The sequence below is a fragment of the Monodon monoceros genome, unplaced genomic scaffold (assembly GCF_005190385.1).
Source record: "Monodon monoceros isolate NGI ecotype Baffin Bay Population unplaced genomic scaffold, NGI_Narwhal_1 Super_Scaffold_15, whole genome shotgun sequence".
NCBI lineage: Eukaryota > Metazoa > Chordata > Mammalia > Artiodactyla > Monodontidae > Monodon > Monodon monoceros.
The window spans coordinates 74637342-74650273 of record NW_021703771.1 but is presented as its reverse complement, the minus strand read 5'-3'; the positions used below and the strand labels follow the sequence as shown (position 1 = coordinate 74650273).

At 40.7% G+C, this 12932-nt stretch overlaps 1 protein-coding gene across 7 annotated transcripts in view; it reads right to left on the bottom strand.

Moving 5' to 3' along the window:
* Nucleotides 1-12932, bottom strand: part of ESR1 (estrogen receptor 1) — a 493708-nt gene that overhangs the window by 209784 nt on the left and 270992 nt on the right. For all 7 annotated transcript variants that reach the window (XM_029224354.1, XM_029224355.1, XM_029224357.1 and 4 more), the window contains exon 3: nt 5072-5262. In XM_029224354.1, coding sequence (XP_029080187.1) covers nt 5072-5262 — 191 coding nt within the window. The remainder of the gene's footprint in view (nt 1-5071; nt 5263-12932) is intronic.

The following is a 12932-nucleotide window of genomic DNA, read 5'->3' as shown; positions in this document are numbered from 1 at the left end:
ACATGACTGCAGACATGGGAGTTATAGCAACAAACAGGGCAGACCGAACCAGAAATCAGCTCTCACTGAGCTTCCATCCGAGTTTGGGCAGGAATATTTGAAGGTGGCACCTGTTGCAGACAGATAATAATCAACCAAATGAATAAATTTGAAAGTTCATTAAGGGTTTAAGGGCCTTAAAGGAAAATAAGAAAGGTATTTAAAAAAAAAAAAAACTAGAGGCAAAGGTTTGTAGGGTTATTTTTGGTGGGGTAATCAGGGGAGGTAAAAAGGGAACCATATATACTAAGGTCCTGAGAAAGGAATGTGTGTCGTGTGTTGGGAGAAGAGAAAGATGGCCATCGTGGCTGGATTACAGTGATGGGGAGAGAAGGAAGCAGGAATACGACCATGCAGAGTATTTTAAGACATAGAAAGGAATCTGGACTTTAAGTGCAGTGAGAGTTTAAGTTTAAGACCATATGACCTGATTAATGTATCTAAAAGACCTCTCCTGCTGTCACCTGGAGACTAGACTGCAGAGGAGCAAGTAGGGAAATGTGGAGACAAAAGACTTAGTATTTTGGGGTGCACGTACTGCCAGGATCAACTCTGAGATGTATCTCTGAAATGACTCTAGAGATAAGACAGTTCTGTGATGAGAGAGCGGCAGCCTCCACTTCTACCCCATCCTCTGGCCTTTTCTAGACAGGGGCGCATAGGTCAAGACAGAAGGCGACTGGAAATGGGAAACTTAGCATAAAAACTAACCCATCTTGGGCAAACAAGAGTGAATTCCTAAGCACAAAAGAACTAAGTTCTCTTTTCACAGACCAGCTGAACGGGCCTGAGGTTCTTTAGAAAGTCAGTCTCTGCTTACCCCTGGCAGTTGCTGAAGGAGCTATCCAGGGTGCTGGACTCTCACCCTGAAGCTTTCTAGGGCCTGGTGGGTAAGGACATCAGTTATCCTTGTCGGACCTAAGACCCCCACTGTGCTGAACCATAAGCAGACTCCACCCTAATACCATGTCCTTCTGGCCTTAGCTAACCTTTAAGTCAACATGGGCCTGGGCCATATCCGTTAAGCACAGTGTTAAATATCTTCCACAGATGCCTTAGAAAGAAAATATAAAGTGGCAGTGCCGCTAGGGGTGTACAGATAGGTTTGAGCCTCCACTGTGCCTCATGACCATTTATAGTATAAGACCGTAATATGATCTTTATAATATTTATTTGTAATATAATGACCAAGCTGCGAGCTCCATGGAGTCCTTTTCCTTGGAATAATGTTCAAAGGTAGTACTTGGCTGCTGAACCTATAACCAAATCTCCTTATGTAACTCATCCAAGAGTCTCTGCCTACAACACATCTTAAGGAACACTGCTCCTCTGCCTACAGTGATTAATAAATTCACAGAATATCCAATTTCACCCATCTCCTTTAAATCGTGTCCTTGACTTCACTTTAAAAAAAAAAAGTATGTTCAACTGGAGGCCATTATTCAATTTCTTGGGTAATCAAGTTCATACACTAGGCAGGGGATGAAAATCTGTATGCTTTCAAGTCAAACACTTTACCTCTTCAACTAAACACTTAGAGCACTAGAGTAATCTGATGGATACTCATTTCTAGCTCTCTTCTTAAGCAACAAGAAAAACAGGAAGAGCTACAGCATCTTCAGAGCTTTCTACCTGCAGCACGTCAGACCCTTCACTGTCCTTAAATAGGCTTGAGGGGCAGCGTGATTTATAAAGAGTCACAGAAGTTCAGTAAAACTTTTTAGTTCCAAGCTATCAAGACGATGATGAGAAAGACTCTATTGCTCTGCTGTTTTCCTTTTATATACGCAAACAAGTCAAATAGATGGAAACGCCATTAAAGTCAAAAGGAAATAAATTACTTTGTTTTTACACGGTCCAAGAAGAAATATATGGCCTAGGAATGTCTTAGATGGTGTATTAATTTTGTTCATTTTTATTCACAGAACTCCCCAAACTCTGCCTTACCTCCTGGGCTTTACCCACATACTCAGTCCCATTTTCATATGACTGAACACTCAACCTGCCCTTTTTCATTTTGCTCACTTGCAAAATTCTCCAGACAATTTTAAATCAGGAAACTTTCTCTGAGAGCCTGACTCAAGCCCCACCAGGAATAAGTGAAGTCTGGACTCCTGTAAAATCTGCACTCACCCTCATCTTGGTACTTATCACACTGTAATTTAATTGCTGGTTTATTTGTCCACCTCTCCTACTACCTTTAAGCTCTATGGGGGTAAGGACTATGTCTTTACTGTAATTGTATCTCCAGGACCTCACACAGTGCTTTGCTTAGTAGAGGCATTCAATGAACAAATTAATAAATTAGTGAACTTTATAATTTTTAAGGTTCCTCTCTATCTTTAAAAGTTAATAACTCTGTCTTGTTTCCAGGCTTCCTGCAGAACTTTGGACTCAAGTCATCTCATTTAAGAAACCTTCTGTAAATGCCTTCATACCATGATAAGTAAGAAGTTTCTGAAGCCACGTAGAAATTGCATTTGTAAGCAGCTTATATGTACAACTTTAGATAGTATAATGAAATCCTACTCTTTAGTCTGTACGAACAAGTTAGATATCAGATACATACTTTAACTATCAAAGAGTAAGCAAACATTTTTTTGAATATTTGAACTTGAGATAAAGCCATACCAACAAAATATTTCTTTTTATACACTTACATTTACTTCATTTAATTTTTATAAGTATTTTTTTCCTGTGTTTTCTGTTCCGATGCCTTAACGCCTAGAGACAATACTAAGCTCAATGTGGTGTTACATAGCACACTCCTAAATGCTGAACACACGTGAAGAAAATAATTTGTGAAAATATTGTCATTGTTCCTAGGACGAAGATAGTTTCTACCTTCAATCTCAGTCTTTTTACATTTATAACTGACAATATCTTCTTTTCTTATATTCATCTATTGTCTTCCCTATCTGTATCATAGCACAGCACTTTATACTAACTTACTCTCTAATCCTATCATGAGAACGTGTACCTTTGCCTCCCCAAATAAATTTCCCAAACAAATTCTAAATTTTGTGGGATTATGGATTACTTCTTACACATATTTTTATTTCCCTCAGACTATCTAGCACAGGTACAGAGTAAGTTCTCAATAAACATGAAAGACAAAACGTTAGATTTGGAAACCATCGATTCTCTTGTACATTAAATCGGGAGTCAGCAAATTACGGCCCACAGGCCAGTCCTGGTCAGTTACCTGTTTGTGTATATAAAGTTTTATTGGCACACACCCATTTATTTACACAGTACCTATGGCTCCTTGCAGGCCACAATGCCAGAGTGAGTAGCTGTCACAGAGACTGCATGGCCTGCAAAGCCTAGCTAGTTACTCTCTGGTCCTTTGCAGAAAAACTGCTGACCCCTGCTCTAAATCATTTTTACAGATGAGGGAACTCAGTCTCAGATAAATGACTTGTCCAAGTTTGTGGCTGAACCTACCCACTAAATCTACCTCTGTCAGATGATTTTTCCATACCAGATTAAATGCTTGATAAAAATAATGGTATCTTAGATTATATAAAACTAAATGAAAAGAAGAATCACAAATGAAGATGGCTGTCAAAAGACCTTTAAGGGCTTATACTAACTTAAGCCAAAATACAAATATCACTTTTCTAAATTAAGATAGTATTAATATCTGCTAGTAAAATTAAATAATCTGTGTTGGTATGTATCTATATACAAAAATCCACTATCATATAATATAAATTTTATTAAAATTCTAATAAAAAAGTCCCAGTCTTACAATAGATTTCTAAAAGATGGTGAAAGTAATAGTTGTCAAAAAAAAGTGCTTTTAAAATGGACCAAGTTGACCTCACATGCTACTCTATTAAGATATGAATAGCCTTTAAAAAAATTCATCCACTGGCAATGAAAGGAAAAATGAATAGTGTGTATCATCCCCCAGCTTTCACCCCACATCAGGGCAGTGAAGAGCTACAGCAAAAAGCCCATGAGCATAGTGATTCATTCTCTATTCAAAAGTGTCTGCAATCAGTACCTATTAATTTAGTAGACTCTGGTTTTCAACAAGTTACTTCAGCCTCAATTTCCATAGAGGGAATCACACAAAAACTCCATCAGAAATATTCTTAGTATTTATATACTAAACTTTGTTTAAGCTGAAAAGATAAAGGAATAAGAACAGAGAAAAATGGTCCAGTATTAAAACAAAAGGTTAATCCAGCTAGTTTGAACTGCTGTCAGGTCTCTGTTTTTGTCAAAGGATCTTTAGCATAGACATTTTAGGTAGTAAAAATGATTGTTTCTCCCAGTATATCCTATATAGACAGTATAGCAACAATATAGACACTCCTGGAGTAGAAATGAAAAGTAGCTGGCAGTCTATCAGAGAAACTGCACTTGGAAAACTGTATAAAAGAAAAGGATTGAAGCAGACATTGCAAATGACATGAGTGAAGTCTTACGGGTGTATACTTAATAACTGCTTGATACAGATCATACATCCCTTATTACAAGTCACCAGCCATTGAATCTTCTCAGTTTAGCAAAAGGTCATGTCATCCATTGAGACAACAAAGAGATGGAAGAAGAGCGAGAGAAGAAAGAGTTAAATTAGAATTGGTCTGGAGCAAAGATCAGAATGCTTATCTGTGCAAAGCTAAGCTGGAGAAATAATTATATGTGGATAATAATTAATATCACACTACATCACAACAGCCTAGTTGCCTACAACACACAAATATCCACCTGCCATCCCCCAATCATGGCATGGACAACATCTCAGAGACACAGCTATTGAAATCCTCTTCCTCTAGAGTTGCTCAAGACTGTTGGGATCTTGCCAAATGGAGGAAGCACAATGACTCAGCCACAACTACCCTGACATTTGCCAATTCCTTCTCCTGGGATCTCGTCTCTTCTCCATGTTTCTACCATAGATACTAGTGGACCTACTAGGTATTAGTGTTTTGTACAAATGGCTGATCACATGCCTTCCTCTGTTGCTTCCCCTCTTAGGATTAAAAAATGGGATAAGTTGTTTGCAACACACTATTACCTTGAATACTTCTCTTGAAGAAGGCCTTACAGCCCTCGCAAGACCAAACTCCATAATGGTAGCCTGAGGCATAGTCATTGCACACTGCACAGTAGCGAGTCTCCTTGGCAGATTCCATGGCCATGCTTCCCTTGTCACTGGTGCTGGCCAATCTCTCTCTGCCACCCTGGCGCCGATTATCTGAATTTGGCCTGGGGAAAAAAATAGGAGAAAAAAAACAAAAAAACAAAACAAAAAAAAAACAGTGAATCCATTAACATTAGAAAAGCAAAACATGCACTCTCCTCTAAAGAATAAGAGGCTTGGAAGATGTAGCAGATCCACTTTATTCTGACATTTTGAAATAATGAATCATAATGTAAGCTAATCTTCATTACCTCTTGCCGTCTGTTGCAGCAAAAGGGGTTTGCCTATTACATTAACCTTGAGGGGAAATTGTTTATTGCAAACTTTCTTAAAAAATGGACTTCCTACACCAGAACATATTATCCAGAAAATGACAAAATGAAATTAGCTGGTTTCTCATAGACTTAATCATTTTTTTAGGGATTCTCAATTAACCCAGAACCATTAGAGACCAATGCTCATTCCAATTCTAGACCACACTAAGGGCCTTTAGAAAATGGAGACAAAGCATAAAACAGCTGGAACATTTGAAAGTCAGATGAACTGATGAACAACATAGAACATGTATAGAAAGATAATTCAAATTTTTACATCATTGTTACAAGGTAACCCCGGGTATCAGTTGTTATGACTTGACTGTAATTTGAGGATAGTAGTCAATATTCAATATTCCTCTTCAAGAACATGTAGAATGAGAAGAACAGAGGAACACAAATGATTACACCAACCCTGAAAATTTTCAGGGAGGAAGCGTATCTCAGAAAAGAAACTGAGAAGGCACAGTCAGAAAGTTCTAGGAGAACCAAGGAAACGGGGAAGCAAAAAAGTTTAAAGAAGTAGAAAGCTTTAAGAAGGAGAGTGTGACCAATCGTGTCAAAGGAGCAGAAAAGTCCAATAAAACCAGGACTGATAAAATGAAGTTGGATTTGACAAGGAGGACACTTAGCAAGGAGTTTCAGTAGAGGGTACAAGCCAATCCAGTGGGTGGAGAGTGGATGGAACATAAGGAAATGACAATGGGTGAAGGCCATTCCTCTGAGAGCTTGGACGTGAATGGGAAGAGAAAGAGATAGGGTTGTCACTAAAGAATATAAAGACAAAAAGGTGTGTTTTGAATGGAAGGGGCCTGAGAAGGCCTCATGGAGACTGAAGGGAATGGGCCAGTAGGGAGGGAATGGTGGAAGGTACAGAGAAGGGAAAACAGAACAAAGTCAAGAAGGAAAGTAAAGCAGTTGGGATTAAATACACAGGTAGAAGGAACAGCTTCACTGAAGACACCTTGAAGAAGACAGGGAGCAAAGAGGTAAGGAAAGGAGTAGATGAGACTAAGTTTGCATGTCTCATCTAACCACATATAGGAGCAGAAATGACATTGACCCAGGATTTGCTAGGCATGTGCAACAGAATAAAGGTGGTATGAGAGAATTGGGGAGTATATAGCCAGAGCCCAGCACAGTGCCTGGAATGTAGTTGGCACTCAATAATACATTGAAATGAATGGAGTGTTCCAGGGTATATAAGGGTGGAAAAAAAGAAGTAGAAAAATATTGGAAGGAAAGATGGAATGAAGCCTATGACATTTAAAAACAAAAACAAAATAAGATGAGAAAAAGTGAATTGAAGATAGAGCTGCCAGGGTCTCTCGGTTAAGGAAGCTCATGCTTCTTGCTTTCCACTCCCCGCCCAAAAAACCAGACCACCCTGACTGTCACCACTCCTCCCCTTCACAAGCCTGCCTTTCCTTTTAGCTCAAATTGTACAACCCTTCCCTGCCCTTCTCACTCATTAACGTCGCCCACAATTTTGCGGCAGTGGCTCTCAAACTACATTTGCCGTAATATTCACAAAATAAGGAGCTCCTTGGGTTGAGTGCGTCTGACTTTGCCAGTTTGTTCCATTCTAAATGACTTAGCTCTTAGGTTGGCAGCCGTAAACAGGAGATCTTTATTTTTTTAATATCCTTAGAGAGAGCTGCCTCACAGTATTCAATTCTAGTTCATATTCTGTTACCCATCTCCTTCCATTTCGTCACGATGCCGTCAACGCCCCCCCAATAACCTCAAATCTTTCTACTGTTTGTTTACTAACATCTCATGCGCGATTCAAGTCAGCAGGTAGCAGCTGTGAAGATTTCACTACAGAAGCTTAGCACCTGGGCAGGGAAGGGGTGGTGAGCAAGCATGACATTGACAGATTCGATGTCTTATAAACATTAATATTGACCCTCGGGAAGCAGCTCAGCACCTAACACATAGCAAGCGTCCAATACATGTTTGTTGAATGAATGAATGAATGAGTGAGTGAATAGTATGTGCATGGGCAAAAGTTCCAAGGTGTCAAGTATCCTCCACCCAACCCTGCATAATAAAATACCGTATTTTTTTAAAATTGTGGCAAGGTAAACATAATATAAAATCTGTTACCTTAACTGTTTTTAAGTGTACAGTTCAGTGATAAGTATATTCACACTGTTGTACAACCAATCTCCAGAAATTTTCCATCTCACAAAGCTGAAACTCTTTACCCATTAAACAACAACTCCTCATTTCTTCTTCCCCCCAGCCCCTGGCAAACACCATTCTACTTTCTGTCTCCATGCATTGGTACTCTGGATACTTCATATAAGTAGAATCATATAGTTTTTGTCTTTTTTTTGTTTATTTCACTTAGCATCATCCATGCATGAATTCCTCTCTTATCAGCCACTCTTAATCCCCACATGCTGGAAATAACGTATCCCTGTTCTGAACTCGATAGCAGGTTTTTCTTTACTTCTCTTCTGCTACTTACTACATTATCCCTCCTTCAATTGTACATTCTCGTCTTCACTGCTGTCCACTAAGTTCCTTGTGTCTTATCTTTGGAACGCTGAGCGTTTATAGCACAGAGCCTCTTCCAGAATAGGAACTCAATAAATATTGATATCAAACGAATTAATCAATGACTGAGTCAATAATATAACAATTTTCAAAACAATATAAATAGGATATGCAAATACTGATTTTAAGAATATGGGTAAAAGATGTAAGAGCAAAAGCCCATTTTCCCCAGATCTAGCAGCGTTGCATGCCGTCGGCAAAATGCCTTTCATCCACACTTTACCTTTGAGATGGCGCTGGAATACTGAAAGTCTACTGTAGACATAGGGCATAAAATCAGAAAGCTTCCGAGAAGAGAGGGGAAATTACACAGGCCATGTTTCCTCTCCATAAAGCAACGTTTTTATCCAGATGGGAAGTTCACATATATAACACTGTCAGTAATCATTTTGGCTCAGCCCTGCTCGATGAAGACTCCCAGACCAGGGTTGCATAAAAACGAATATAATACAGATCAAGCGAAAAGGCAAGTGAGATCATCTCATGGGTTGCAAAGCCCTGCGGCACCTTGAAATGCGACGCTCAAGGCTGTCTTGAGAGTCAAGCCAAGCTCACTTGGCACAGCTGCATCCAGATAGAGATCCACATCCTCAGGATGCAGGCTCACTTGGCCCCGTTATCTGCAGTGGAAAGGATCAGAGAGGGAGGTGCCCATGTCTGGACTCAGACCAACACACAAGGGTGGCTCAGGCACCAACCCAAGTTTAGACCAGTCCCCAGGGATAAGCCTACTTACAGGTCCCGGACTCACCTCTTCCAGCTGTCCTCTCTGCCTGGCCTTGCCCGACTGCAGCTGTCATAGACCCGGAACCTTTAGCCTCACACCTCTCTAGTAGGAAGTGCTTACATTACATTTAGGGCAATCTTTCTTCCTCTCCCTCTGCCTCAGAGGCCCTTTGGCTTCTCCTTATTTCCACAGGACCAACGTTAACTACTCTCATTAACCACTTTTCATGTTCTAAATGTCTTCAGGTTCTGCCTTCCTAATAAGAGGCTTTGGATAAAAGCCTTTTTATCCATTTGGATAAAAATGCCCTCCCCCTTTATCCTATGTGAAGATTTAACTCTTTTGCCAAATTGCTAAAACGTCTCCCTTTTTGTAAAACTTGTCTCCTATTCTCACTAAATTGTCACCAAATTTAGTGAGTTTCTCATCCTGGACACTTCCTCATAAGACATAGATAAGAAGTTGACTAGTCTATTAGGCTACGTATTAAGAGATTAGATGTTCTTTAGCCCTACAGATACTTTAAAAGATTCTCTGAAAAGAAGTAGGGCAGAAGCTTGAATGAGACATGGAGGGATGTTCTGCATCAGTGACTGAACACATTGCAACTTTGAGGCACACAAGTGACTAAGGAATGGAGTAAAGTAATGGCAGGAAAAAGAATGGCAGAAGCTGGAGAGCATCAAATAACAAAAGACACCACCACTGCACCTATGGAAACTAGAAACTCAACTGATTAGATTTAGTTCCATTTTCATTACACCAGTTTGACAACTAAATATTTCCAAATGGATGCCCCACTGATATTACATATTCAATATGATTAAGAGAGATGTCACAAGGCATTCATATTGAGGTCAGAGAGTGGACTCTCTTGGACCAAGTAAAAACAGAGCCCATTAAAAAGTATTTGCCAGGAAGATTTTCATTAATCAAAGGAAAAGTTTGAAGCTCAATGTAACCAAATACTCTTGTTTTTCCAACCACAAATCGTGGTACCAGCCATCCAAAAGCACTATTCCCCTGATTAGCCAAGCATTTAAAAATTTTTTTAGAGCCTTGGTTTCTAAAGGAAATATTTTTTGCGAAGTTAAAAGAATCAACAAATATGCACTCCCTAGAAATGTGGGGGTAATTAAGTGCTAGTGGAACAACTTCATGACGTTCCCTCACCAATCAAATCCCCGAAGTTGTGAGCAGTCAAAGCTCCCTGAACTTTCGTTTCATGGCATTTACCATAATTTCCAGTCCCATGTTTGAGGCATTATTGACAAATATATGTTCCCTGTGGTAAACAGTAAATTCCATGAAGGCAGGGACCCTGTCTCATTTGCTCCCAATTTTAACTGACACACAGTAGGTCATTAATAAATATTTGCTAAATGTACCTCCTACATCTAAGCCATCATCAAATTCAGTCCATCATTTCTTCAAAACACAATGCCTATCCTTCTTTGCATCCCTGGTTTTCATCATTCTCGCATAAGAGACCAATACTCCATGTCTGAATGACTAGAATTAAAGTTCTGTCTCCCATCATTCCTCAAACTCATCCTGCCAACCACTGCCAAAAGAATCATCATAAAAGACAACATTCATCTCTCAATAACTTCTCATTGCCTATACCCGGGGATCATTACCTTTTCGATGGGTCATGGACTTGTTTGACGATACAAAGAAAATGCTGAAACTGTCTAGAAAACACATAAACACACTTTCAAACTTCTGCCTATAATTTTAGGGGAGTCATAAATCAGGAAAACTCAAGTTAAAAAACCATCATCAAGTAAAATTAAGCCCAAGTGCTTGAATTCCCTGCTCCAATCAGAACTGGTCTCTTTGTAGCTCCCTGAGCAAACTTTTATCAAATCCACCTCTGAGAAATTGCTCACACTATGCTCCCCACTTAGTCACCACCTCCTGTCACCTCAGCTGTCAGATAAAACCATGCTTCGTTTCCCATATTCCATAAGGCTTATCCTACATATTCCAACTCACACTGGTTCAGCTTTAAATTCTTACAGCAGGTAAAGTCTTCACCACTTCTCTGGACACCCACTCAGATCTCACTGGCCATTACTCCACCTCTATTTCCTCTGCAGGATTTTCTTCCCCCACCAGGCTCCTAAATGTCAATGTTCCTTGAGGTTCTGCCCCCAGCCCTCATCTGTCTCAGCTGAGAGCTCTTTGTGGGAATCTCAGCCATGTGTGTGACCACGAGAAACTGCCGTCCCATACTCCTCTCCTGGACAGCAGACCTAGATGCTAATTACCCACTCTGCAGCTCCTCTTGAATGACCCTAAGAAACTTCAACCTTAATGCGCACAAAACTAAACTCAGGATCTTTCCCTAAAAGCCTGTTCTTACTCCTGCATTCCCATTTTTGGCCCTGTGGCCCATTGATCCACCTGAGGCATTCAAGCATGCTGCTCCCCTGCCTGGAACACCCTTCCTTACCCACTGAATAACTCCTATTTATCCTCCAGTTCAAAGTTTGAACTTAACTTCCTCCAGGGAGCTTTGCTGACCTCCATGAGCTAGGTTAGATGTACCCTGAACTCCCCCTACTGTAGTAGAGGCCTTTACTCCCTATGATATTATGATTTATAATAAGAAATATATATTTGGTCTTCATCCCCATTCCTTGCACAGAGTTCCTAAAACCCCTGGAATTTCCTAAGTGATGAAAGCAACAAAGATATCTCTTGTTATGTTAACAAAGTGACTTTTGGACCCCATCTAGGGAGGAGAGTTGGTTGCCAGGGGAACCAGCCAAGCATTGAGGGTTGGAACTTTCAGTTCCACCTCCTGATTTGGGGGGACAGGGGACAGGATGGAGGCTGAATCAATCACCAATGGCCAGTGATTTAATCAATCGTGCCTAGGTAATGAAGCCTCCATAAAAACCCAAAAGGAAGGGGCTGGAGAGCTGCTGGGTGGGTGAACACACAGAGGTATGGAGAGAGGGGTACGCCTGGAGAGGGCATGGAAGCTTTGCACCCCCTCGCCATACCTTGCTCTATGCATCTCTTCCATCTGGCTGTGATCTAGTAAGTCAAATGTTTATAATAAACCAGTAATCTAGTAAGCAAAATGTTTCCCTGAGTTCTGCGGGCCATTCTAGAAAATTAATCAAACCCAAGCAGAGGCTCATGGGAAGCTTGGATTTAAAGCCAGTTGGTCAGAAGCACAGATGATGACTGGGCCTTGCGATCAGCATCTGAAGTGAAGGGCAGTCTCATGAGACTAAGCACTTAACCTACGGGATCAGATACCATCTCCAGGGAGCAAGTGTCAAAATTGAGTTCATCGCTTGGTGGTGTGTTAAAACACATACACACACACAGAATGTAGTCAGAATCATACTTCGCTATTCAAAACCCTCATGGCTTCCCACCACACCAAGAATAAAATTCAAAGGCCCAGCGCCATCTGTTCCCTGGCTGTCACTCTCACCTGGACTCTTCGCACTGCTTCCCTCACTCACCGAGTTTGTGCGTCCAGGTCTCAGCGCTCTTCTCCTGACTTGTTTCCTCCCTCCACTCAGGGTTTCTCATCTTCTCAGGGAGCCTTTCCTGACCTCTCTAAGGTAGCTTCCCAATTACTGTTCACCCTCTTATACTGGTTTGGTTTTTCTTTATAGCGCTTAATGGCTACCCAACGTCAAACCAAATGTTAACGTTTATTTACTGTGTGTCTTCCCCAAATGTAAGTTTCCTTTCCCCAAAACCTTCGAGAGAGCCTAGCAGAGAAATAATTGTTGAATGAACAAGTACATAAGTAAATGATTGAGGCCATGGACCCACATTTGGTTGTGTTCTGTTTAATTATCTATCCTTCCCCATACACTGTAACCTCCACCATGGCAGGGACTGCGGCTACCTTACTCACCATGGTCTCTCAGCTCATGCTCAGCACAGTCTGACACACAGCTAAGTGATTAAGAAACATCTGCCATCTGAAGGAAGGTACAGACGTGGTGAGTCTTCTTGAAAGTCTTCCCAACTCGCCTGTAACTCCCACATCACAACCCTGTCCTCCACACCTCAGCAAGAACGAGACAAAATGGACATGAAATCCTTTATGTCTCCTCAACGTCTATCATAAGGCTTCTGAATCTTCTTCTTC